This window comes from Orbicella faveolata, unplaced genomic scaffold (assembly GCF_042242905.1).
Source record: "Orbicella faveolata isolate gen_17 unplaced genomic scaffold, um_ofav_v1 contig_25, whole genome shotgun sequence".
In the NCBI taxonomy this organism is placed as follows: domain Eukaryota; kingdom Metazoa; phylum Cnidaria; class Anthozoa; order Scleractinia; family Merulinidae; genus Orbicella; species Orbicella faveolata.
The window spans coordinates 4035001-4059304 of record NW_028301553.1 but is presented as its reverse complement, the minus strand read 5'-3'; the positions used below and the strand labels follow the sequence as shown (position 1 = coordinate 4059304).

Sequence of the window (24304 nt, the reverse complement as noted above, 5' to 3'; positions counted from 1 at the left end):
TCCACTCCCCCTCCCCCCCCCCCTCCTGCAATCAACAATAGACAACGGGACTGACATAGCTATTTTCGAATTTAGCAGCCTTTTCCTGTTGTTACTCCACCCGAAGGGTTGTACCTTTTGGATGGCGAAAACGTTCAACAACTGTGGGCCGATCCATCTTCGTAAACTCCGAGAATATATTTAAAAGAATAAAGCCAGATAATGCTTGTTGAACTAAAATAATTTGTGCTACACCGGAGCAGGTAATGTCTTTTCTTTGTATGAATGAGCGCCATTCGAAAGAAATAAGAGATCATTTTGGTTCCCGTCTTATTGTATGTTTCGATATATTATTTCCGATTGCTTCGGACTTAACAAGTCAGTTGACGTTTGAGTTCAGCACTTTCCAACAGCTTTTGCTTTCGGAGTACTGTTTATTTGGGATTTGCTACCAAGCAGGAAATCTTTCATTTGGGATCATGGTGTACCATTTACCACAGATAATCAAGCAGGAAATTACGGCGACTTTCAAAGCTTCTTGTTATATTCCTAGTGTAAATAACGATGTGCAAAACCTAATTTCACCGTTTTTTTCTTTTTTTTTCGCTCCTGTAGATTTAGCAGGTGGAAGGACCTCCGCGTCGAGAGGGGGATTGCTATAATCAGCCGACAACATTCGTTGTTGTGTCTTTTGTCCTGTAATATTTTGTTACAAATGTTACAGAACTCGATGGAGCCGTTTTGTTATGGCTCAATTATAGCTATAAAAGGCAAAAAAGTACCAAAGTTTATTGTGTGTCATTACTTTTATTTCCAAACAGATTTAAGACCAGAGAGGACTTACATGAATTTACATGTATAGAGGCAAGGTTTCTTGAAGTATAGCGTAGTAAGACTCAAGTAAAACAAATTATACAACTTACAAGACTTACAAGATCACACAGTGCGAGCCATCTTTAGAGTGTTAAAATTGATGATGGGTTCTTGAAATAGCGGTACTGTGCCAGTTTAAAATAAATGGCTTTTCGCGATCACACTTCGTGATCCACAATTTTTTCTGTTATTGATTGGGGAATGCCTGAGAAACCAAACACTGTACACGTGTGCTTGAAAAGTTTGACGGTCCCGTCAAGTTTGATCAACCAGTCAATCAATCTACTCTTTAAGAAGAGTTTAGAAGCCTTGTGTTTGTGCCTTATTGAAATCTATCAATCAATCAATCAATCAATCAATGTCTCAGAAACGTCTGCTCTGTGTTTCCACAAGTATACCACTCTCTGTTTGTGTGACAATGTGTGGAGGACTGTGCTATTCAAAAGCTTTGTCGCTAGTCAAATCACCCTCGGTAAGGGCTATTTATGGATCTTAATAGCGCTTTTTAAACTGATTACATTACTTGCATGAAAAAGTTTCGGACGATTTTAATTTCGAACGATAAATGTGTCCGAAAAAATAACCGTCCGAAATATTTACAGTATATTAGAAGTTCAAAGCTCTTAGTTTCCTTTATGGAGAGGACTCATGTTGAGACACTTGTTGAGATACGTAAGAATTTGTATCATTTTATCGTTGGTGTATCTGTAAAACCTTGAGAGTATGGTAAAATTAGAACCATTTTAACACTCTTATATTGCAATAAGAATCTACCACTCTGCTGAAATAGTGAGGTGCCAAGGGAATAGCTAAGAAAATGTGCTTAATTTTGGCCCCGCTGAAGAATATCTTTCGCTGTACGTGTGCTAATACGTAAATGGCCAACTTCGTTCCCAGGGCTTTTCCTTTAGAGACGCCCCTCTCAAACCCTAAAGAAAAAGCCCTGGGAACAAGATTTGTGTATGCTATATGCTCCCTAGTTATTACCCTGGGTACCAGAGGTTTTTTCTCGCGCGCAGTGGATGGAAATACTTCGGAGATACTTCGCAGCCGCCGTGCCGGGGGCTGCGAAGTATCTCCGAAGTAGGGGGTCCTCCACCCTAAAACCAACCTGTCTTACAGTCTGGAGAAGGGCTCCCGATAACGGCAGACCGCTTCATGGTCCGGGATGGAAATTAGATCAGCCGTTTAAAAGCCTCAAGACTGGAAAGGCAACTGGGATAGATAATATCTCTGCATTTTGTTAATTATTAGCCAACATGCCAGTGGATGTTACTTATTTTGTCTAAATCAACGGTTACCTGACAATAAGGTTGACCAACAAAGTCCTAATTGTTATTTCCGTGTTATCTAATGATGCAAACTTGACATTCAGAGTAGTGCGGTATTTGGCGAGTGTTTTTGCGATATTGCGGTATTTGCCGAATCTTTTTGAGGTATTGCGGTGTTCAGAACCCCCCAATGTCCCCTTCTTTAGAAATAAAATAACGTAAATCTTTCCTGATGTTTACACAATACAAAAGCAAATTTGACAGCCTATTTTCTTTATCTTTCTATTTTGAGTATTTTGGTTAAGACCTGTATTTGAGTATGTGCAACTGCGTTTGACTTCAAAGTTATAATTTCACTGAAAGAAGCTGAAAAAAGACTAATTCATCAAATTTGTAATCCTGATAGCGGCATCGCAGTCTCAAATGAAATCCAATGTCTGTCTACTTCAACCAGAAATTGTAATTGTTAACAAAAATCTTGACTAGTTCGGAACAACCCTTAGCTATACATGTGGCCCTGTTGTTCAAAAACTGGATAAAGCTATCCATTGGGTAAATCACTATCCACTCAGGGTTAGTGATTTTTCGTTGGCAAGTGAGCGAGTGCCTTCTCGCAGCTTCGCAACTCGCGCCCGTGGGCCAAACACGAGAGCCTGCTCGCTGGCACACAGGCTAAGTTACCCATCTTTTAGTGAACCTGGCCCTGGTAAGAGCGTGGTTCTTGAGAAGACTCGTGAGTAGCACAATAGCAACAAGCTACTGTGGTGAGTTTCTGGCTCTCAGGGTGCTTGGAATCATATTACGACGCACTTAAGGTGATTCCTCACATTTGCATTGCGCATCCTTACTGCGCATAACTTATGGCGTCACTAGCGCGCGCTCATGCACGCGCACATTGAAAACATGGCGGATTTGCCTTGATATTGAGTTCTGTCAGTTGAAAAATGGCTATAGCTCACTAACGAGCTCGGGCATCCCAATTTTTTTTTTCCAGTCGTTTTAATGAACTAATCATTAGCTTTGCGTGATAAAAAGACTGATCTGATTTCTATTGCTGAAAATTGACGAAATAAAGAAAATAGCAACTTCACTGTACTCTTTTCTATTTGCAGTTTGATAGCCGTGGCAAGCAATTTGGTTCCAATATTTTAACAGGATTCAGCTGTCTGTCAAAATGAAACGTAAAAAGTCTATTTGTGTCCGACACAAGTATTGACTGTAGTTTGAGGCGTGTATTCATAAGTCTAGGCTCACAAAGATTTCACAATAACTTGGAATGCGTTCTTGTAATGAGCATTAAATAATGCTAAAATGGGACAATTTCAATGCCTCACTGCCCCTTAAAGAGCATGGGCAACCCCCCTTTTCACTTTATAATTAAAGTTCTCATATGATAAATATTCAGTGGACAAAGTTTGAACAAAAATCTATTGACAGTTTTATTTCAGGGGAATTACCTTAATTTAGATTCTCATAATCATATTCCTCACTAGAAATAATGGTTGCACCTTTTGTTTCAAAACAGGTTAAGTTTGAGGTAGTTTTTACTTGGCCTCTTATGTTTTTACAGACAAAAGCTATGCAAAATAATTTTCGCGTATTTGAAGAACTTGTTTTCTTTGATTTGTGGTTTGCGGTTTCCAGATTCCGGTTTCCGGTTTCTGATTCCGGATTCCAGATTCCGGATTCCGGTGTCCAGGTTTTAGGGTTGCCCTGAAATCGCTGGAACAACAAGTCCATTTTCTAAAGTCCACTTTCCAATAACCTCGGCATCGCCTTCATTGCTATCTTCTGCATTCAGGAAAGTGCAAACAAGATGGGATAGTTCAATAGGTACATGCCCAACTAGAACATCAGAGCCACCACTGCTGTCTTTTCCATCTTTATATAAACTGACCGCAAAGTCGTCATACGCTTTTGCTTCTTCTCTTTTGTCCTTCTTGCACGCAAGCTTTTCCCCAATCACTGGAGTCCATCGTACTTTGTATACATGGTGCCCCCTTATTACAGATGTAAATTTGGTCTCGCAAAACATGACAAATGAACATGCATTTTCTACTCTTGGCATGATATCTGGTCTAGATTTTTACTGAGATTACACATATAGCCCGTTTTACAGATAAAATAGGACGCCATATTGAATAAATTTATTTCGCAAAGGACTATGGGTCGAGAAGGGGGCAATGGTTTTGATGCTGGCTCGTGGTAATGTGAACTTCTGGAGATTTATTGTGGAGATTTGATTCATTATTGTCGAGTCCGACGGTATCGCGAAATACATATGGGTGGAGGTGACCACTGCGCCGTGTTTGGCTGTTCCAATGATCGAAGAAAGCCAGAAAGGTAATAATTTTTGTTTGCGATTTTACTGATGTTGAATTTCGTGAAGTTTACAAGTTCAACAACCCAAGCTGCTTGGATCTATGGTGTGCTGTTTTTATGCTTAACATTAGTTTGGTTCATTCATTCGTTTTTAAACTGATCATATCTAAGCTATAAGCATTTCTTCGATATTAAATAAAATATACAAAACTTCTGACGGCTGATGCAAATGCTTGTTACTATTGCAGGTGTGTTATAAAACCACATGTTCAATGTATGAAGTGATATAAGCCACAGCCAAAGCACTTTAAATTATGGGAACGACTTGTCAACCGCAAAAACGTTCGAGTGACAGCAAATAGAAGGTTCTGCAGTAATCATTTTGTACACGGTAAACCAATGGGAGAGCACCCACATCCTGAACTCTGGCTAAGGGGATATGGTACAGATAAAGAGACTCATAGTCATAATGTTTCAAGAATTATCGAGTCCTGAAATAATGTCGATGAGCGGAGTGACGTGTTCATAACCACTTGAACAGGTGCCATTAAAAGAAAAGCGACACATTCTCAGACTAGTACCAAATCTAAAAAACTTGAAGTTCTACCTGAAAACACTGACAGTAGAAAGGAATCAGCTGAGTCTCTGTCATCAATTTCAAAAGCCATGGAAAATGATAACACATACTCTATGTATGGGCAAACGGAAACTTGTATGGAAGAATTTGGTTGTCAAACTAGATCATGCTTGACACAACAACACAACATCCTCTTTATTACCCTTTTTTCATTAATTAATACAGAAATATATAAAATATTGCTAAAAATCAGGGTTCTGGCAACCCGAAATAACCACTAGGTTAAAAATGCCGGGTTGACAGTTTACAAAGTGTAAGTGTAGAAAGGAAATTATGAACATTCTTGAGGAAAATGAAAGGCTCAAAAATGAAAATGAACAGCTACAAAAGTCTCTAACTGTAGCAAACCAAGTAATTACTGAAAGCACCAAGAGAGACAATTGTTCTGTAGACAAAGTGAAATATTCTGATTCCTTAATGAAATTATACACTGGACTAGACAATTATGATTTATTAGAATGGATTTACAATCAAGTAAAAGAAAAAGTGCCATTCTTACAATATTACAAGGGACCAGATTCACACAAACTCAAGAGGTGTCAGATAGGCAGAAGTAAGAAGCCAGGTCCAGAAGGGGTTTTGTCTCCTGAAAATCAGCTGCTACTAACACTGATGAAACTGCGACTTAGTTTAAATCGCCAATTCCAAGTCTTGTGACAGTTATTCTGTCTACCTGGCTTCCTCTTCTATCATTGGAACTTAAGCCTGTTATCTTCTGGCCAACACAAGAGCAAGCACAGAATTACTACCCGGACTGTTTTAAGAAATATAAGAATGTCACTGCCATCATTGACTGTACTGAAGTGCCCATTCAGAGGCCTTCATTAGCCTTAGCTAATGACCGGTTTATTTATTCTACAAAGAAAGGCCTACTGCTAAGCTACTAGTTGCCTGTACACAGGTGGGAACTGTTTCTTTTGTTTCATGTGGTGCAGGAGGTGCAATGAGTGATAAAAGGCTTGTCAAAGAAAGTGAGATACTATCCAAATTTAAACCAGGAGACACTGTCCTTGCACATAGGGGCTTCAATATACGGTCAGTGTAAAACGCAGACTGCAGACTGGGGGTAAAATGCAGACTCAGGGTAAAATGCGGACTGAGGGTAAAATAAAATATTTAAAATAATAAAAAACGAGTCACAAATGCCTCACTCAGTTTTGGCTTCTCTTCTGTCAAAATGGTCATACTAACGATTATTTGAGGACGCCGAAATGCTACAATTTCTCTTATTATATGGCTAGCTCCGTGAGCGGGCAAGATGAATCCTGCGCTGTGATTGGCTACCCGAGCGGTCAAGATGGAGCTTTCTTGGTCGCTCGGGACTACCCCGCCGTGTCCCGCAAAAAAATTTCCCCGAAAGCCATGTAATAAATCCTTGATTGGCCAAGCTTGTTCGGTCAAGATGGCTGGATATTGGCCTCGTTCTTTTTCTGCGAGTTTATGGACCTCGACTCCGTCTCGGTCCATAAACACGCAAAAAGAACTTGGCCAATATCCAGCCATCTTGGACTCACACTTGCTCAATAACCCATACGTGTTTGGATAGCCAACTGTCACCTTTCAGCAAATACCAATTCACAAACCTCTTGATATATTAAAGTCGAGTGCAAAGATTGAATGTCTTTCACAAACTAGACTCGATACCTCCGTTCCGTTCTCACGTCCCCGAGTACCCGAGTCCCACGTCCCCACGTCCCCGAGTCCCACGTTCCCATGTCCCCAAGTCCCACGTCCCCACGTCTCCGAGTACCCGAGTCCCACGTCCCCGAGTCCCCACGTCCCCACGTCCCCACGTCTCCACGTCCCCACGTCCACGTGTTTCACGTCCACGTGTCCCACGTCCACGAGTCCCACGTCCACGTGTCCCACGTCCACGTGGCCCAAGTCACTAAGTCCCACGTCCCAGTCCCCCGTCCCCGTCCCACTTTTAGTCACAGCCCGGTGGAATAATTGGTCGGTCCCAGACGTAATTGCGTAAACAAAATTCAAAATGGCCGACAAGCAAACAAAGGTACGATGTGGAATTGCGATTGGTTCGGGCCCTTGTGGGAAACTTGGTTCAACAAAATGGGGAGTTCAAGAATTCGAGGTTGATAATATAATATTTGACTAAGGCTAGGAAACGCCGTTTGAGTTTTCGGGATTTTGGAAAAAAAATCACGGGTGCGCGTACGAACACTCTCAAGTCTTCATTTGATCCGGATTTGATCCTCGTTTTATTTAATTAATATTTTATTTTACCCTCAGACTGCATTTTACCCCTGGTCTGCAGTCTGCAGTCTGCATTCTACATTCAGTCTGCATTTTACGCGCGGTCTGCAGTCTGCGTTTTACACTGACCGCTTCAATATACAAGAACTTCTGCTTCCTTATTAAGTAAAACTTGCTATGGCCCCTTTTCTGAAGAAAAAGAAGCAGTTTTCCTAGGAAGAAGATGCTTGCACTAAGCAGGTGGGAAATGCACCCGGGGGGGGGGGGGAGGCGGGACACTGCCATATATGGGCTATATAGGTATGTGCCGCTGGGTGTCCAGTTCAGTGTTGATATGTTGAATAGAAAAGTTCAAAGTGTTGAATACCACTATTGTAAGAATGACAGTTCATTCAGTGTTACCTAACTACAAACCTACTGACGATGTAGAAGTATGATCGGTTCTTGTAGGTTAACAAGTCCACAAATTACTACTGCCATATGGTCAAATAGGTCAAACATGTCTAAGGGTAACTCAGATGTTAAGATGTTAAAGTCCTTCACTCTGCCAATCACTCCCTCAATAGAAATTCGAGCATTTCCCAAGGGGGAGGGGGTACTTTGGGAATTTCTGGGTGGGGATGTGCCACTTGGACCCTGGAACCCTTAGCCTATACCAGAGCTAGTCCAGCTGAATTTTGCTAACCTATACTAGAGTAAACTCCCCAAATCCCCCCATCTGTCGACACTGTTGAGGCTGATTTGCGAATATTTAAACTTGCCGATTGATTGTTTTATATTTTTGAGTGGCAATTCCTGGTTTCCTTACTTTAGATAAAATCTTCAACCAACCAGTCAGTTTTGTGAAAAATGTTACCCTATTCTAGACCCAAACGCTCTGATTTATATACCCTATCCTAGAGTAAACTGCTTGAAAACCATACCCTCCACAGCGGCACATACCTACATAGCCCATATATGGCAGTGTTCCCCCCGGGACTGGACATCAGGCCCCAGATGATGATAGAATTGATGACATGGTCCACCAGATACATGTAAACTGCTATCCAGAAGACAAGTGTGAAAGAAACTAACTATGCTACCACCTGGATAGTATTTGTATCTAAAAGCTGCTAAATTGTAGAAGACTATACTTTACTCACTTTTGTCCCAATATTTTTCCACGTTGATCTGTGATAGCTCAGGGTAGCTAAATGCACTTTCCTCCCACCCTTCAATTAATGTATCGGGGTCGAGAAGAATGATTCTTCCTCCTTCTAGACTTAATTTCGTTAAGCATTCACTCTCCACTTTTCTTTGACTTTCTTGAACACTTTTGACTACTTTAAGCCCCAATTTATGCACGAAAACAGCAAGGTTTATTAATCCTTGTTTATTTGTGTTGCCTACAGGGGCTAATAAGTATGATTTCAACTTTTCTACTCCCCAGCTTTTAAAGTTATCTTAGTCATTTTCTGCGTCTTCACAAACATTAGCAATGCTATCTTGCAAATTATGCCCCCTTTTCGACCAATAGTCCTGTGTGAAATAGATTTATTCAATATGGCGTTCAATATCTGTAAAATGGGCTATGGCTTAGTTTAATTTGTAAATTTGTACATGTACAATTGTGAAATAGTATTTGGAAGCTTCCAAAGGAGCAGAATTATGTAAAGATTAATATTATATTAAATGAATGATTATTCTTGTCACAAGGTCTGAAAAATTTTATAAATGAAGCCTTCGACTGTATCGCACAGTCTTCATCAGCGACATCGCTGATGAAGACTGTGCGATAATATTATAATATTATGTTGTTTCATATTTTGTACAAATGCAAGTGTAATATTTTATCATTAATAAAAATATTGTGGCATAATGAGTATTTTATACTTTGATATGTTTTTTTGAGTGAATGTGGGTTGAAATGTAATGCAACAACTTTATAACATCAGACCACTGTCCATGCAAACATGTCATGTCTTTCTTTTTTGCCGAGGCAAAATAACGGCAGCCAATTTTAACGCAACTGACTCATTATTGCTCAATTTGATAGCAGTCTGTTTTTTTTTTTTTGCTCTCTGATCTGTCGCAAATTGCAGCTCTGTGTCTCATCTCTACAGTGTCTGGTTATGTCTGTGGACAATATTTTATTCCAGCTGAACAAAGAGGTAAAAATGGCTAAAATTGGATGTGACAAATATTAAAATGAAAGCACAGCTGTTTCAGGCCTGAAAATGAATGGTTATGTTCCTTTTGCCCATCAAATCAAACAAGACCAACCAAACCCATAAAAAACTCAAGGTATAACTTGAAAAATTGAAAACAAATGTTTGATTCTCTGACATTTTTGTGGCAAAGTTGAATTACAAGTTTCCCCTTTTTTGGTATGATTCATTATTCAAGTATGTTCATTGTTATTCTATGCTGTAAATAATTGAGAGGGTTTTTACCATTTCCAAGAAATGTATAAGAATTAAGTTCTAGCTAGGCAGACATGAATACTACAAATTGAACTAACCAAACCTTCAAGTAAATTTGGATTGGGAGATAAACGTTGTACTGTTGGCCTAAATTTGGGACAGAAACCCCCCTAGAATTTTCAGACAGTGAAACACGCTTGTCTATTTGCTATTCTCTTACATATTTATTGAACCTTGCTATTCTCTTTATTGTTGAAATCGTGCATTACTACATTTCATGTTGGCTAAGCAAAAGAGGGATTACTCATAGTGTAAAGAGTTCTATTCTGTGTGACTCAAGTAAAGTCTACATATAAGGTTTTAATTGACTACCAAACAGATTCTACCTGGGAGTAGTCCAGGTTCTCACCTCCCCTTAATGGACGAAGACTGGGCCCACTGTTGTACACCTTTGCCAGCGCTTCTCCTTTGGAGCACCTTTGAATCTGCACTACTGTTTATCTACTGTTTATGGCACCATTTATATGGTCTTATTACATTTCATACATAACGACAGCAAGACTTCTACAAGTACTTGTCTAGTAATTTGTGTTACAAAAACTCAGCTAATTATAAGTTGATCAGACATTAAAAGCATCTCAAACCAGTCTTTGAGCAAGACTTAATGAATAAAGGCTAGAACCAAGAAAGCAAATGTCATGCATATTCCTAGCATGACTTGGTTGATGCTGTGTGATGATCCTGAGTTGCAGTTGTTTCCAGTGCAGCAGCTGTCTATTTCGGTGGTACCCCATGAGAAGGGGGACGTGGGGCATCTGGGCAAATCTTGTGAACTGGCTCCACAGCTCGACAAATTTGGGGCGTTACATCTCTTGTAGTAGATAGTTTCAGTGGTACTGCCCTGAGTGCATGTCCGAGTACCTGTGACACATTGTGATGTTCCTAATGGGCATGTTATTGACTTCATCTTTGACTTGCAGTCTATGGCGGAATCTTCGCTGGTGCACTCGTAGCAGCTCAGAGAATCTACGTAAGAAATGACAAAACATTAATTCTATTCAGACAGGGCTTTTCATCTTCTACCATGGGTGCAGAAAGGAGAAACTGTCTCCTTCTCAATAGCTGTTCAAGAATAAATTTTATGGACGTGGAGTAGAGTATGTATGAGGTAGGTTTGAGGTTTGACACATGAGTTTATGACATTATGACAAATGGTGCCCCAACAGCCTCACATCTTGGGTCCACTTTCTTGATATAATGTCAGAAAACCATCTAGAACTACCCAAAAATATAAAAATCAATAAAACAATGCCTAAAATGAAAAAGATAATTGCGTAATACAACAATGTTACAACCAAAAAAACCAATGCATCAGAAAAGTATGAAAAAAAAAAATAGTAAAAAAGAAACACAAAACAATAAAAACCAAACTTGAAAAAGACATCTCTGTCAAAACACGGTTGCCATGGACCATAAAGACATGTCATACCAAATTCTTTTAAAGACCCAAAGTTTAGCAGCTTTTACTAAAATCTGGCTTTTTGAGAAGAAGTAGAGGAATAACTATTTAACGAGGGTAAAAACACACGTAAACAGCTAGCACTGACAAACTGGTGGCCCTCGTAAGGAGTTCTTTGAGGAGTTCTAAATTTACCAAAAAGAAATTCCTTCAATTCTAGCCTCCCGGTTAAGAATTTCAGTTTAAGAAACCTGAAAGTGAAAAAATTTTAGCTAAAAACTTTGCCGAACCTCCGCCACGACGCTTATTAATCTTCTCGACGTTTTAATGTGGCACTTGTTTGAGGGCGGTGCTTATATTATCAAAATGCAAAAACGCATTGAAAATGTTTTGACGTAAACATATCTTGTTATGAACTCCAGACAACAGTCGTTGATTTTATGAATTCGTTTATTGATCGATCGAAAACATATCCGTTCAAAATTCACACGTGTCGTAAAATATATACAAGTATCTGATCATGGTATAAAAACCGGAAAACCAAGTTGAAATCCAGTACGATCTGTACAAACAAAACGAAAACTTCGTGACTAAATGTTACATATATGTTATTGGCCAGCTGGGAGGTCCGTATAGGGAAAAACTGTGACCGAGGTCTTGAAAATGTTGCCCGAGGCCGCAGGCCGAGGGCAGCATTTTCAAGCCCGAAGTCACAGTTTTTCCCTATACGGACCAACCCTAAGCCGGACAATAACATGTTTATCTTTTTTTCTTGCGGTAAATTGGCTTACAAGTGGGTTTGTTTACGCAACTTTGTCATTGAATTGGCTTACGCGCCGTGCACAAACCAATCCTAAAAAAATCCAACTAGCGAACGAGCGAGTAACTCAGATCCTGGACAAGGTAAGATGTATTAAAGAACAGATTTATTTCCAACTACTTTATGTTAGTGGCATTTAGTTCACCAATTAAGTTCTCCGAAAGTGTTTTTCCGGTGTGAAATTTCGTGCAAAGATTGAAGTTGTACTACAAAAACAGTTTCTGTCAGTCGTTGCGAATCACTCGAAATCAGAGTTTTCTACCGTAAATTGAATAGCAGATAGCGAGGAAATTCGTTAAGTGTATTCCACAGAAATTCTCTCAAATACAGCAACGATCAGAGAGTTAAACTCGACTGAAATTGAGTCATTTTTTAATTAAAATTGTATAGAGAGAGACACGCAGGATTACATTACAGCGCCGAGCTACAAACAGCCAAACAAACTCTCACAACTTCAAAAAACTCAATTGAATTTACTTACAGTGACTTTCCTTCCCATTTAAAGGTGAATAGAGATAAACTTGCGTTGATTAATCGTCGATGGAAGTGTAAAAAAGGCGAAAAATTGACGGTTACCGCTAATTCGTTCACGAAAATAGATCAACTCGATGGATTTCGCCCGCTGTGGCGGTCCGGATGAGAAAATTCCGCCCGCTACCGGAACCAATCAGATTGCAGGATTTGTTCAATTCTGTCCGTTCACGAGCTGAGAAAAAGATAAATAACTGTTACGCGTGACTGTTCGTGACATATCTCTTTCCTGTTCAGAATAGATATCGATATCAACAACAACCAAACTCAGCTTAATACCTATGTGACTTTTCTTTCCGCATTTAAACATTTAACTCCTGCCAGCTATACTTAGGGTGCGTTTCTTTAAGAAAATACAAGATTGGATTCTTAAATCCGAAAGAATCCGAAAACAGATCAATCCAAGATCTCTGGGATCATGGTCCGTCAAAGGAAACGCAGAATCCACTCCCAGTGTGGATCCAATACAGTATTGGATTTTCTTAAAGAAACGCACCCTTACAAATTCAGCTTTCACACAAGAACTATACCTGATATGAGGGGAACTTCACTTCCTGCTAAAGAGTAAAGTGAAAGACTAGACTAGCCGATCGATTGTTGAGGGTTTTAGGGCCAGACTCTTTTTATCCCAATAGCGATTTGGTTACATTTATTTCTTATTTTGTTTTACTTTTATATCTGCGGTGATGGGCTAATCCCTTTGAGCTTTGCCCATTTATACGAGTTTCAGGGGTGGGCGTTTTTTCCAGAAAACAGGCTAAATTTTAATAGACAGAGAAGAATCAGGGCAGTCCATCAGTAGAGAGCTGAAACCCCCGCTCTCGTTTAGCGTGCAGTCTCTCGCACGTCTTTATTAACCGCGCGGCCATGGGCCGAGCGCGGTTCATGGTTTACCCGTGGTTTTTTTAACCGCGCGCCCATGGGCCGAGCGCGGTTCATGGTTTACCGGTGGTTTTTTTTTTCCGACTTCTGTGCGAGCAGACCCAAGCTTCCACTCGGCCAAATTTTGAGTCACGCAACCTGTGATGTTTACTCGCAAAAAGCTGTTGAAACATTAATAAATCTCATCTTTCGCAGGAAAAAATTAAAAACCCAGCGCTCGTCAAAAATTATATTTTTTCACCAGAAATTTAGCTCGGAACATATACATATTTATATACCTTTGAATCGTCCATGAAATGACCTTTTCCGGATATTTTTTCCTTCGGGGTCAACCGAAACCTCCGATTACAAAATCACGCCGAACCAATACGTTGCAAAAAAGTCTCTTCAAAACCCTGACTTCGAAGCGATATAACACTTCAGCGTTAATAGCTACCACACATCGGCAGACGGTAAATCTATTCCTTAACAATCCAGCTTTATCGTGTTAAAATTTCAGCGAAATCGAACAAAACCAGAATTAATTAGAATTTTTTTGTTACCTCACTCCCCAGACTTGACCTAACAAAGGAAGCAACGGTCGCCCATAGCAACCGAAAAACACCAACATAACAAAGCCGACGTTTCGGCCAAAAAACTCCAGAATTATCGCCTGAGAGCGTAAACTTGACTGGGAACATCTTTTTCGAACTTTTTTCAACTGATTTAGACGAAAGACTGGCCTCGACGGGCTACAAAAAAGACCAAGAGAAAAACAGAACAAGACAGCAGAACAAGCCGATAATATTTCATCGCACGGCTTTCGGCACGAAAACGAAAATACAGCTTACTTCTGGATAAATTCAGCCTTAGAAGCCAGCAACCGGTCCCAAATTACTTTCTGTATCCTTACAAATGTCCTGACTTCCATCTCCGAAAGATTTTGCCCCAATTTTGAGCAAATAAACACTTCGTCGACGGTGACCGCCATTACGGTGGCCGCCATTACGGTGGCTTGCATACTAAATTAGCTAACTTGACAAAATTCTCTCTGTCTAAATTTGATGAGAATCGAAAGTAACGTCAATTTTCTGTCACGTTTTCAATCTGTGGTCACTGGAGTGACCAAAATCGATACATCGGTCGGGATAGAGTTTTATTATTAAATTATATGACTTGTGTGACTACTTTGCTAGCCCTTTACTCGTGGAAAACACCAATTAAATTTAATCATGACTTTTAAGAAAGAAAGCTCTTGTTAATAGTGTTATTATCGTGTCATTTATATCGTTCATGCCCATACATATCCCGAAGAAAGTTCTACAAAGATTAAGACCATTACGTCATCGGAGATTTGTCAACGGCTACCACTGATGGTGCAATAATACAGTTTGTGTTGATCAAGTGATGTGATGTCTACAGTAAGAAAAGAATCATCAATGACTGCTTTGGAATGTGCACTGCGTTCCGACGGTAGTGCTAAGCAAACAGTTAAATTTTAAAAGCGCGGTTATAAGATCTAACAGATCTTCTTGTTTTTTTCGCAGTTTTTTCTGCGACCAGACCCAAGCTTCCACTCGGCCAAATTTTGAGTCACGCAACCTGTGATGTTTACTCGCCAAAAGCTGTTGAAACATTAAAAAATCTCATCTCCGATACTGACTTTCGCGGGAAAAAATTAAAAACCCAGCGCTCGTCAAACATTATATTTTTTCAGCAGAAATTTAGCTCGGAACATATAAATATTTGTATACCTTTGAATCGTCGATGAAATGACCTTTTCCGGATATTTTTTCCTTCGGGGTCAACAAAAACCTCCGATTACAAAATCACGCCGAACCCACACGTTGCAAAAAAATCTCTTCAAAACCCTGACTTCGAAGCGATATAACACTTCAGCGCAGGAGCCATAATCGGGGACGGAGACCGTAAGCGCGCGCCATATCTAGTATTGGGGTTGTCCCCATGATATGGGACAATAATTCTATTTTTAGAACAAATTGCGCCATCGCCTGCGGCACACGCGCGTACATGCTGCGAGGATTTTTGCAGATGTCGCGCGGGGGAAATGGCGTCCGAAATTCCCGACATTTTTCATGTTCTGGCCCACAACTCAACGCGTTTACGTCTGTTGGAATTTTGCTTAAGTATTTTCGTCGTAAGCTGCTCCAGTTTGAGTAAAGTAAGACAGTGTCGAATTTAGGTAGGTTCCGCTTTAAGCTTAGATATATATCGCTGACCAAGTTGTGTTCCGACGGATGCTTCTGTTACATGAGCTATACATTACCCCACTTTAAATTTCACATATGTTGAAGATTGACAGCTTTTCCATTACACAGCAAAAAACTAGCTGGATATATTTAGATATAGCAGAGCTTCAGGACTTCATAGTTTCCTAGCTCCCCTTGCCACTCGCTTGCGAGGAATTTGCCAGTCTATCGCGACCGAAAGGTAAAACAAAATTTGCTAGTTTGAGTTTCGCCTGAATTGTAAGCAACGCTTGATGTTTCATCAAGGCCCAATAACTTTACCTCCGTAGATACTGCTCAGTTTTATTCGTGTAAAATCCAGTAAATTCTCTGTTGTCGATGAACGAGAGCGCCCGCCGATGCGTGTTTTGTACAGTCAGTAAACATGACAAATTGTACTTCCGCCGCACTTTCGTGTGAAAGCGTACATCGAACTCGAACAATAACTCTGTAGTTTTGAAATATGTTTAAGATTGATAAGTGTTTGAGAACATATTAAAAGCTAAGCTGAAAATATGCGAATAAGGCAGAAATAATCAGCAAAGTACGAGATGTACGATGACGCTTTCTTTGATCAACTTCGAATAACGATTTCGATTTTGTTGATCGAGTTATCAAAACTCCTTGTCTATTTTCATTTTCGCAGTGTAAAACTTTACTATGCTTATGTTGAAGAAACACACATGATGTTAGTAGCCTTTTTTGCGTTCGTGAAATTTGTTGCAGCATCTCGGCACAAAAGATAACGAAAGAAATCTTTGTCAAGATTTGTTGGCAATTGAAAACACCGACTCGGACTTGAAAGTGCACGAGCTGTACTATGCAAATGAGCTAATTGTACGCGTCAGACTTTCCTTTCAAAAACTTTTGCAAACACACCAAACAATAAGAAACCATCAAAACACGTTTTGGTTATGATTCACCATTGTCTGAGAAACTCACAAATTAACTCGATACCAGAGTAGAGAGTTTCTTGCTATATTCTTAAGTCAGAACAAACGAAAAAACATACGCGGAAGCTTTCAACTAGCGCGAGCAGATCTTCTTATCCATTCTCAGCGGGAGATTGAAGTCTTGTTTTCGACGCTGAAAAGCCCACCTTTTCCGTTAGCTCAGAGCGTAAAACTACATATAAGCGCCCTGGTTCGTATTCCCTGCCTTATTCCCTACCTACGCTGTGAAAAATACGCAAGATAATCCCCAAAGGTCTTTCAACTCCCACCATTTGATCACGCAACGTGACAACATCCACGCAAGAGCCCTCGACATGTGCGTGGATCCGCGCGGATATATGACGTCAGGATGGCGCAATTTGCTCTTAAAATAGAAAAATTGTCCCATATCATAGGTGCGCGCGGATCCCAAGACTTACGGTCTCCGTCCCCGATTATGGCTCCTGTTCAGCGTTAATAGCTACCACACATCGGCAGGCGGTAAATCTATTCGTTAACAATCCAGCCTTATCGTGTTAAAATTTCAGCGAAATCGAACAAAACCAGAATTACTAGTAATTAGAATTCTTTTGTGACCTCACTCCCCAGACTTGACCTAACAAAGGAAGCAACGGTCGCCCATAGCAACCGAAAAACACCAACATAACAAAGCCGAACGCTTCGGCCAAAAAACTCCAGAATTATCGCCTGAGAGCTTAAACTTGACTGGGAACATCTTTTTCGAACTTTTTTCAACTGATTTAGACGAAAGACTGGCCTCGACGGGCTACAAAAAAGACCAAGAGAAAAACAGAACAAGACAGCAGAACAAGGCGATAACATTTCATCGCACGGCTTTCGGCACGAAAACGAAATTACAGCTTACTTCTGGATAAATTCAGCCTTAGAAGCCAGCAACCGGTCCCAAATTACTTTCTGTATCCTTACAAATGTCCTGACTTCCATCTCCGAAAGATTTTGCCCCAATTTTGAGCAAATAAACATTTCGTCGACGGTGACCGCCATTACGGTGGCTTGCATACTAAATTAGCTAACTTGACAAAATTCTCCCGAGGGGGGGATATGACGAAAAGAGCTGAAAAATAGCCTGTAATTGGCTAAGGATGAGATCATCCCACTGTCTAAATTTGGTGAGAATCGAAAGTAACGTCAATTTTCTGTCACGTTTTCAATCTGTGGTCACTGGAGTGACCAAAATCGATACATCGGTCGGGATAGAGTTTTATTATTAAATTATATGACTTGTGTGACTACTTTGCTAGCCCTTTACTCGTGGAAAACACCAATTAAATTTAATCATGACTTTTAAGAAAGAAAGCTCTTGTTAATAGTGTTATTATCGTGTCATTTATATCGTTCATGCCCATACATATCCCGAAGAAAGTTCTACAAAGATTAAGACCATTACGTCATCGGAGATTTGTCAACGGCTACCACTGATGGTGCAATAATACAGTTTGTGTTGATCAAGTGATGTGATGTCTACAGTAAGAAAAGAATCATCAATGACTGCTTTGGAATGTGCACTGCGTTCCGACGGTAGTGCTAAGCAAACAGTTAAATTTTAAAAGCGCGGTTATAAGATCTAACAGATCTTCTTGTCGACTCTCGTCAACACTCGGTTACTCTCATAAAGACCATTCAAATTTTTCCTGAGTGTCGACGCGTTCTCGCTCTTACATTTCATGACTTTCTTCAAGTCGCGTGTACTAGGTATTCGGCCACCCTCAATGATACTGATCGATGGAAGTTTCGGCGGTAGCTTACTTTCGTTTGTCTCCGACGCTTAGTCGAGCTACGAGATGACCTCGGTTGAATCTGAGCGAGAATGAAAGATCTGGGTGTAAACCATAACAGATGTTTCGACATGGTAGGAGATCTAACCTAGGTGCACGAAACTAACACCCCTGCTTACCTCCTCGAGCAATGAAGAGAGCCACAACAATTATGGCAACGTGGAAATAACTGCGAGCCATATTCACTGCTTCCGCTAAACAATTGCACACAAGGGTGGTTCGCGAATTTAGTTATGTGGATATTTGAGGTGGATATTAGAGGACACCCCATATAAGGTAAGGGTGGGCTGCACTATCATTCATCAGTCATTAGCGTGATACATATCGGCTGACGTGACACAAGGGACAGTCAGCCCGGAGAGAGGTATGATGACAGACACCTTTATTGATTCATTTTTTTCTTTGAAATGCGAAGGAGTCTGTCTTTCTCTCAGGCAGTGTGACCCTCGCTGCCTTGTAGCAGAAGAAGCAGTCCTATAGTCTCACAGGTAAAAGCATCATTGAGATTCCTTCAAACGTAGATCAGCGTACGTCAATCAGACAATGAATTAGTCAGTCAGTTAGCTTGTTATTCAGTGAGGGTCTCCCAGGGGGGGGGGTGTATTTGTTCCCTTGTTCCCTTCCAAAACTGCCCTATGTTCCCATGTTCCCACACATTTTCGTTATTTGTTCCTCTTTGTAATTTTTCGAATTTTGTTCCCCTGTTCCCAAAAAATGGCTAATGTTCCCTTGTTCCCTTCGATATTTTGCCAATGTTCCCTTGTTCCCCAAAACCCCTGGGAGACCCTCTTCAGTCTGTCAGTCTCAAACAATCGTCTCTACACGTAGTGCCTATAATAATAATAAATTACAGGAAGCTCTCTCACTGACTGTCCTGTTCTCTGTAAAACAGGGAACTTTTCTGTATCACGCTAACTGACTGATAAATGATTTAGAGCTTAATAAAAGCACGTGTGATTCCCTGACAGTTGAAACAAGTCCAGTTCAATTCTTTCATTATGATCCGCATCAGGATTTATCATGCAAGGTCCTGACACGGATCATGGTATATCATTTACAATGATCACCGTTATCTTGGATCGTAAACAATTGATACATTATAGATAATTCATATAAAAACTAAGCCAATAATTCCACTCCCCCTCCCCCCTCCCTCCTGCAATCAACAATAGACAACGGGACTGACATAGCTATTTTCGAATTTAGCAGCCTTTTCCTGTTGTTACTCCACCCGAAGGGTTGTACCTTTTGGATGGCTAAAACGTTCAACAACTGTGGGCCGATCCATCTTCGTAAACTCCGAGAATATATTTAAAAGAATAAAGCCAGATAATGCTTGTTGAACTAAAATAATTTGTGCTACACCGGAGCAGGTAATGTCTTGTCTTTGTATGAATGGGCTCCGTTCGAAAGAAATAAGAGATCCTTTTGGTTCCCGTCTTATTGTATGTTTCGATATATTATTTCCGATTGTTTCGGACTTAACAAGTCAGTTGACGTTTGAGTTCAGCACTTTCGAACAGCTTTTGCTTTCGGAGCACTGTTTATCTGGGATTTGCTACCAAGCAGGAGATCTTTCATTTGGGATCATGGTGTACCATTTACCACTGATAATTCAGCAGGAAATTGCGGCGACTTTCAGAGCTTCTTGTTATATTTCTAGTGTAAATAACGATGTGCAAAGCCTAATTTCACCGTTTTTTTTTTCGCTCCTGTAGATTTAGCAGGTGGAAGGACCTCCGCGTCGAGAGGGGGATTGCTATAATCAGCCGACAATATTCGTTGTTGTGTCTTTTGTCCTGTAATATTTTGTTACAAATGTTACAGAACTCGATGGAGCCGTTTTGTTATGGCTCAATTATAGCTATAAAAGGCAAAAAAACTACCAAAGTTTATTGTGTGTCATTACCTTTATTTCCAAACAGATTTAAGACCAGAGAGGGCGTACATGAATTTACATGTATAGAGGCAAGGTTTCTTGAAGTATAGCGTAGTAAGACTCAAGTAAAACAAATTATACAGCTTACAAGACTTGCAAGATCACACAGTGCGAGCCATCTTTAGAGTGTTAAAATTGATGATGGGTTCTTGAAATAGCGGTACTGTGCCAGTTTAAAATAAATGGCTTTTCGCGATCACACCTCGTGATCTACAATTTTTTCTGTTATTGATTGGGGAATGCCTGAGAAACCAAACACTGTACACGTGTGCTTGAAAAGTTTGACGGTCCCGTCAAGTTTGATCAACCAGTCAATCAATCTACTCTTTAAGAAGAGTTTAGAAGCCTTGTGTTTGTGCCTTATTGAAATCTATCAATCAATCAATCAATCAATCAATGTCTCAGAAACGTCTGCTCTGTGTTTCCACAAGTATACCACTCTCTGTTTGTGTGACAATGTGTGGAGGACTGTGCTATTCAAAAGCTTTGTCGCTAGTCAAATCACCCTCGGTAAGGGCTATTTATGGATCTTAATAGCGCTTTTTAAACTGATTACATTACTTGCATGAAAAAGTTTCGGACGATTTTAATTTCGAACGATAAATGTGTCCGAAAAAATAACCGTCCGAAATATTTACAGTATATTAGAAGTTCAAAGCTCTTAGTTTCCTTTATGGAGAGGACTCATGTTGAGACACTTGTTGAGATACGTAAGAATTTGTATCATTTTATCGTTGGTGTATCTGTAAAACCTTGAGAGTATGGTAAAATTAGAACCATTTTAACACTCTTATATTGCAATAAGAATCTACCACTCTGCTGAAATAGTGAGGTGCCAAGGGAATAGCTAAGAAAATGTGCTTAATTTTGGCCCCGCTGAAGAATATCTTTCGCTGTACGTGTGCTAATACGTAAATGGCCAACTTCGTTCCCAGGGCTTTTCCTTTAGAGACGCCCCTCTCAAACCCTAAAGAAAAAGCCCTGGGAACAAGATTTGTGTATGCTATATGCTCCCTAGTTATTACCCTGGGTACCAGAGGTTTTTTCTCGCGCGCAGTGGATGGAAATACTTCGGAGATACTTCGCAGCCGCCGTGCCGGGGGCTGCGAAGTATCTCCGAAGTAGGGGGTCCTCCACCCTAAAACCAACCTGTCTTACAGTCTGGAGAAGGGCTCCCGATAACGGCAGACCGCTTCATGGTCCGGGATGGAAATTAGATCAGCCGTTTAAAAGCCTCAAGACTGGAAAGGCAACTGGGATAGATAATATCTCTGCATTTTGTTAATTATTAGCCAACATGCCAGTGGATGTTACTTATTTTGTCTAAATCAACGGTTACCTGACAATAAGGTTGACCAACAAAGTCCTAATTGTTATTTCCGTGTTATCTAATGATGCAAACTTGACATTCAGAGTAGTGCGGTATTTGGCGAGTGTTTTTGCGATATTGCGGTATTTGCCGAATCTTTTTGAGGTATTGCGGTGTTCAGAACCCCCCAATGTCCCCTTCTTTAGAAATAAAATAACGTAAATCTTTCCTGATGTTTACACAATACAAAAGCAAATTTGACAGCCTATTTTCTTTATCTTTCTATTTTGAGTATTTTGGTTAAGACCTGTATTTGAGTATGTGCAACTGCGTTTGACTTCAAAGTTATAATTTCACTGAAAGAAGCTGAAAAAAGACTAATTCATCAAATTTGTAATCCTGATAGCGGCATCGCAGTCTCAAATGAAATCCAATGTCTGTCTACTTCAACCAGAAATTGTAATTGTTAACAAAAATCTTGACTAGTTCGGAACAACCCTTAGCTATACATGTGGCCCTGTTGTTCAAAAACTGGATAAAGCTATCCATTGGGTAAATCACTATCCACTCAGGGTTAGTGATTTTTCGTTGGCAAGTGAGCGAGTGCCTTCTCGCAGCTTCGCAACTCGCGCCCGTGGGCCAAACACGAGAGCCTGCTCGCTGGCACACAGGCTAAGTTACCCATCTTTTAGTGAACCTGGCCCTGGTAAGAGCGTGGTTCTTGAGAAGACTCGTAAGTAGCACAATAGCAACAAGCTACTGTGGTGAGTTTCTGGCTCTCAGGGTGCTTGGAATCATATTACGACGCAGTTAAGGTGATTCCTCACATTTGCATTGCGCATCCTTACTGCGCATAACTTATGGCGTCACTAGCGCGCGCTCATGCACGCGCACATTGAAAACATGGCGGATTTGCCTTGATATTGAGTTTTGTCAGGAGCCATAATCGGGGACGGAGACCGTAAGCGCGCGCCATTTCTAGTATTGGGGTTGTCCCCATGATATGGGACAATTATTCTATTTTTAGAACAAATTGCGCTATCGCCTGCGGCACACGCGCGTACATGCTGCGAGGATTTTTACGAATGTCGCGCGGAGGAAATGGCGTCCGAAATTCCCGAAATTTTTTTTGTTTTTGGCCCACAACTCAACGCGTTTACGTCTGTTGGAATTTTGCTTTACGTATTTTCGTCGTAAGCTGCTCCAGTTTGAGTGAAGTAAGACAGTGTCGAATTTAGGGACGTTCCGCTTTAAGCTTATATATATCGCTGACCAAGTTGTGTTCCGACGGATGCTTCTTTTACATGAGCTGTACATTACTCCACTTTAAATTTCACATGTGTTTAAGATTAACAGCTTTTCCATTGCACAGCAAAAAACTAGCTGGATATATTTAGATATAGCAGAGCTTCAGGACTTCATACTTTCCTAGCTCCTCTTCTTACACGCTTGCGAGGAATTTGCCAGTCTATCGCGACCGAAAAGTAAAACAAAATAATTGCTAGTTTGAGTTTCGTCTGAATTGTAATCAACGTTTGATGTTCCGTCAAGGCCCAATAACTTTACGTCCGTAGATACTGCTCAGTTTTATTCGTGTAAAGATCCAGTAAATTCTCTGTTGTCGATGAATGAGAGCGCCCGCCGATGCGTGTTTGTACAGTCAGTAAACATGACAAATTGTACTTCCTCCGCACTTTCATGTGAAAGCGTACATCGAACTCAAACAATAACTCGATAGTTTTTAAATATGTTTAAGATTGATAAATGTTTAAGAACATATTAAAAGCTAAGCTGAAAATAAGTGAATAAAGCAGAAATAATCAGCAAAGTTACGATGACGCTTTCTTTAATCAACTTGGAATAACGATTTCGATTTTGTTGATCGAGTTATCAATACTCCTTGTCTATTTTCATTTTCGCAGTGTTAAACTTCACTATGCTTATGTTGAAGAAACAAATATGATGTTAGTAGCCTTTTTTGCGTTCGTAAAATTTGTTGCAGCATCTCAGCACAAAAGATAACGAAAGGAATCTTTGTCAAGATTTGTTAACAATTGAAAACACCGACTCGGACTTGAAAGTGCACGAGCTGCACTATGCAAATGAGGTAGTTGTACGCGTCAGACTTTCCTTTCAAAAACCTTTGCAAACTCACCAAACAAGCAGAAACAATAAGAAACCATCAAAACAGGTTTTGGTTATGATTAACCATTGTCTGAGAAACTCACAAATTAACTCGATACCAGAGTAGAGAGTTTTCTTGCTATATTCTACAGTCAGGACAAACGCAAAAACATACGCGTAACAAGTTACAACTAGCGCGAGCAGATCTTATTATTCATTCCCAGCGCGAGATTGAAGTCTTGTTTTGACCCTGAAAAACCCACCTTTTCCATTAGCTCAGAGCATAAAACTACATATAAGCGCCCTGGTTCGTATTCCCTGCCTTATTCCCTGCCATCGCTGTAAAAAATACGCAAGATGATCTCTCAACTCTCACCATTTGATCATGCAACGTGACAACATCCACGCGAGAGCCCCCGACATGTGCGCGGATCCGCGCGGATATATGACGTCAGGATGGCGCAATTTGTTCTAAAAATAGAAAAATTGTCCCATATCATAGGTGCGCGCGGATCCCAAGACTTACGGTCTCCGTCCCCGATTATGGCTCCTGGTTTTGTCAGTTGAA

General features: G+C 40.4%; 1 protein-coding gene and 1 pseudogene across 2 annotated transcripts; one reads left to right on the top strand and one right to left on the bottom strand.

The window, feature by feature from the left end:
• Positions 1-3638: 3638 nt before the first annotated feature.
• Positions 3639-5634, top strand: LOC149108629 (uncharacterized; annotated as a pseudogene). Its single transcript, XR_016208598.1, has 2 exons — positions 3639-4466; positions 4694-5634. The product of XR_016208598.1 is annotated as an uncharacterized LOC149108629 (transcript).
• Positions 5635-9892: 4258 nt separating this feature from the next.
• Positions 9893-18610, bottom strand: LOC149108628 (uncharacterized). Its single transcript, XM_089294117.1, has 2 exons — positions 18484-18610; positions 9893-10721 (listed from the first exon to the last, which is right to left on the bottom strand). The coding sequence occupies exons 1-2, from the start codon at positions 18542-18544 to the stop codon at positions 10357-10359; spliced, it is 426 nt and encodes a 141-aa protein (XP_089150243.1). The 5' UTR covers positions 18545-18610; the 3' UTR covers positions 9893-10356.
• Between the last annotated feature and the right edge of the window lie 5694 nt (positions 18611-24304).

Excerpts from the sequence above, each read along its gene's own strand:
- LOC149108628 (XM_089294117.1), bottom strand. The coding sequence starts at position 18,544 with ATGGCTCGCAGTTATTTCCACGTTGCCATAATTGTTGTGGCTCTCTTC. Across the intron at positions 10,722-18,483 it reads TCTCTTCATTGCTCGAGGAG|ATTCTCTGAGCTGCTACGAG; the intron begins GTAAGCAGGGGT and ends TTTCTTACGTAG.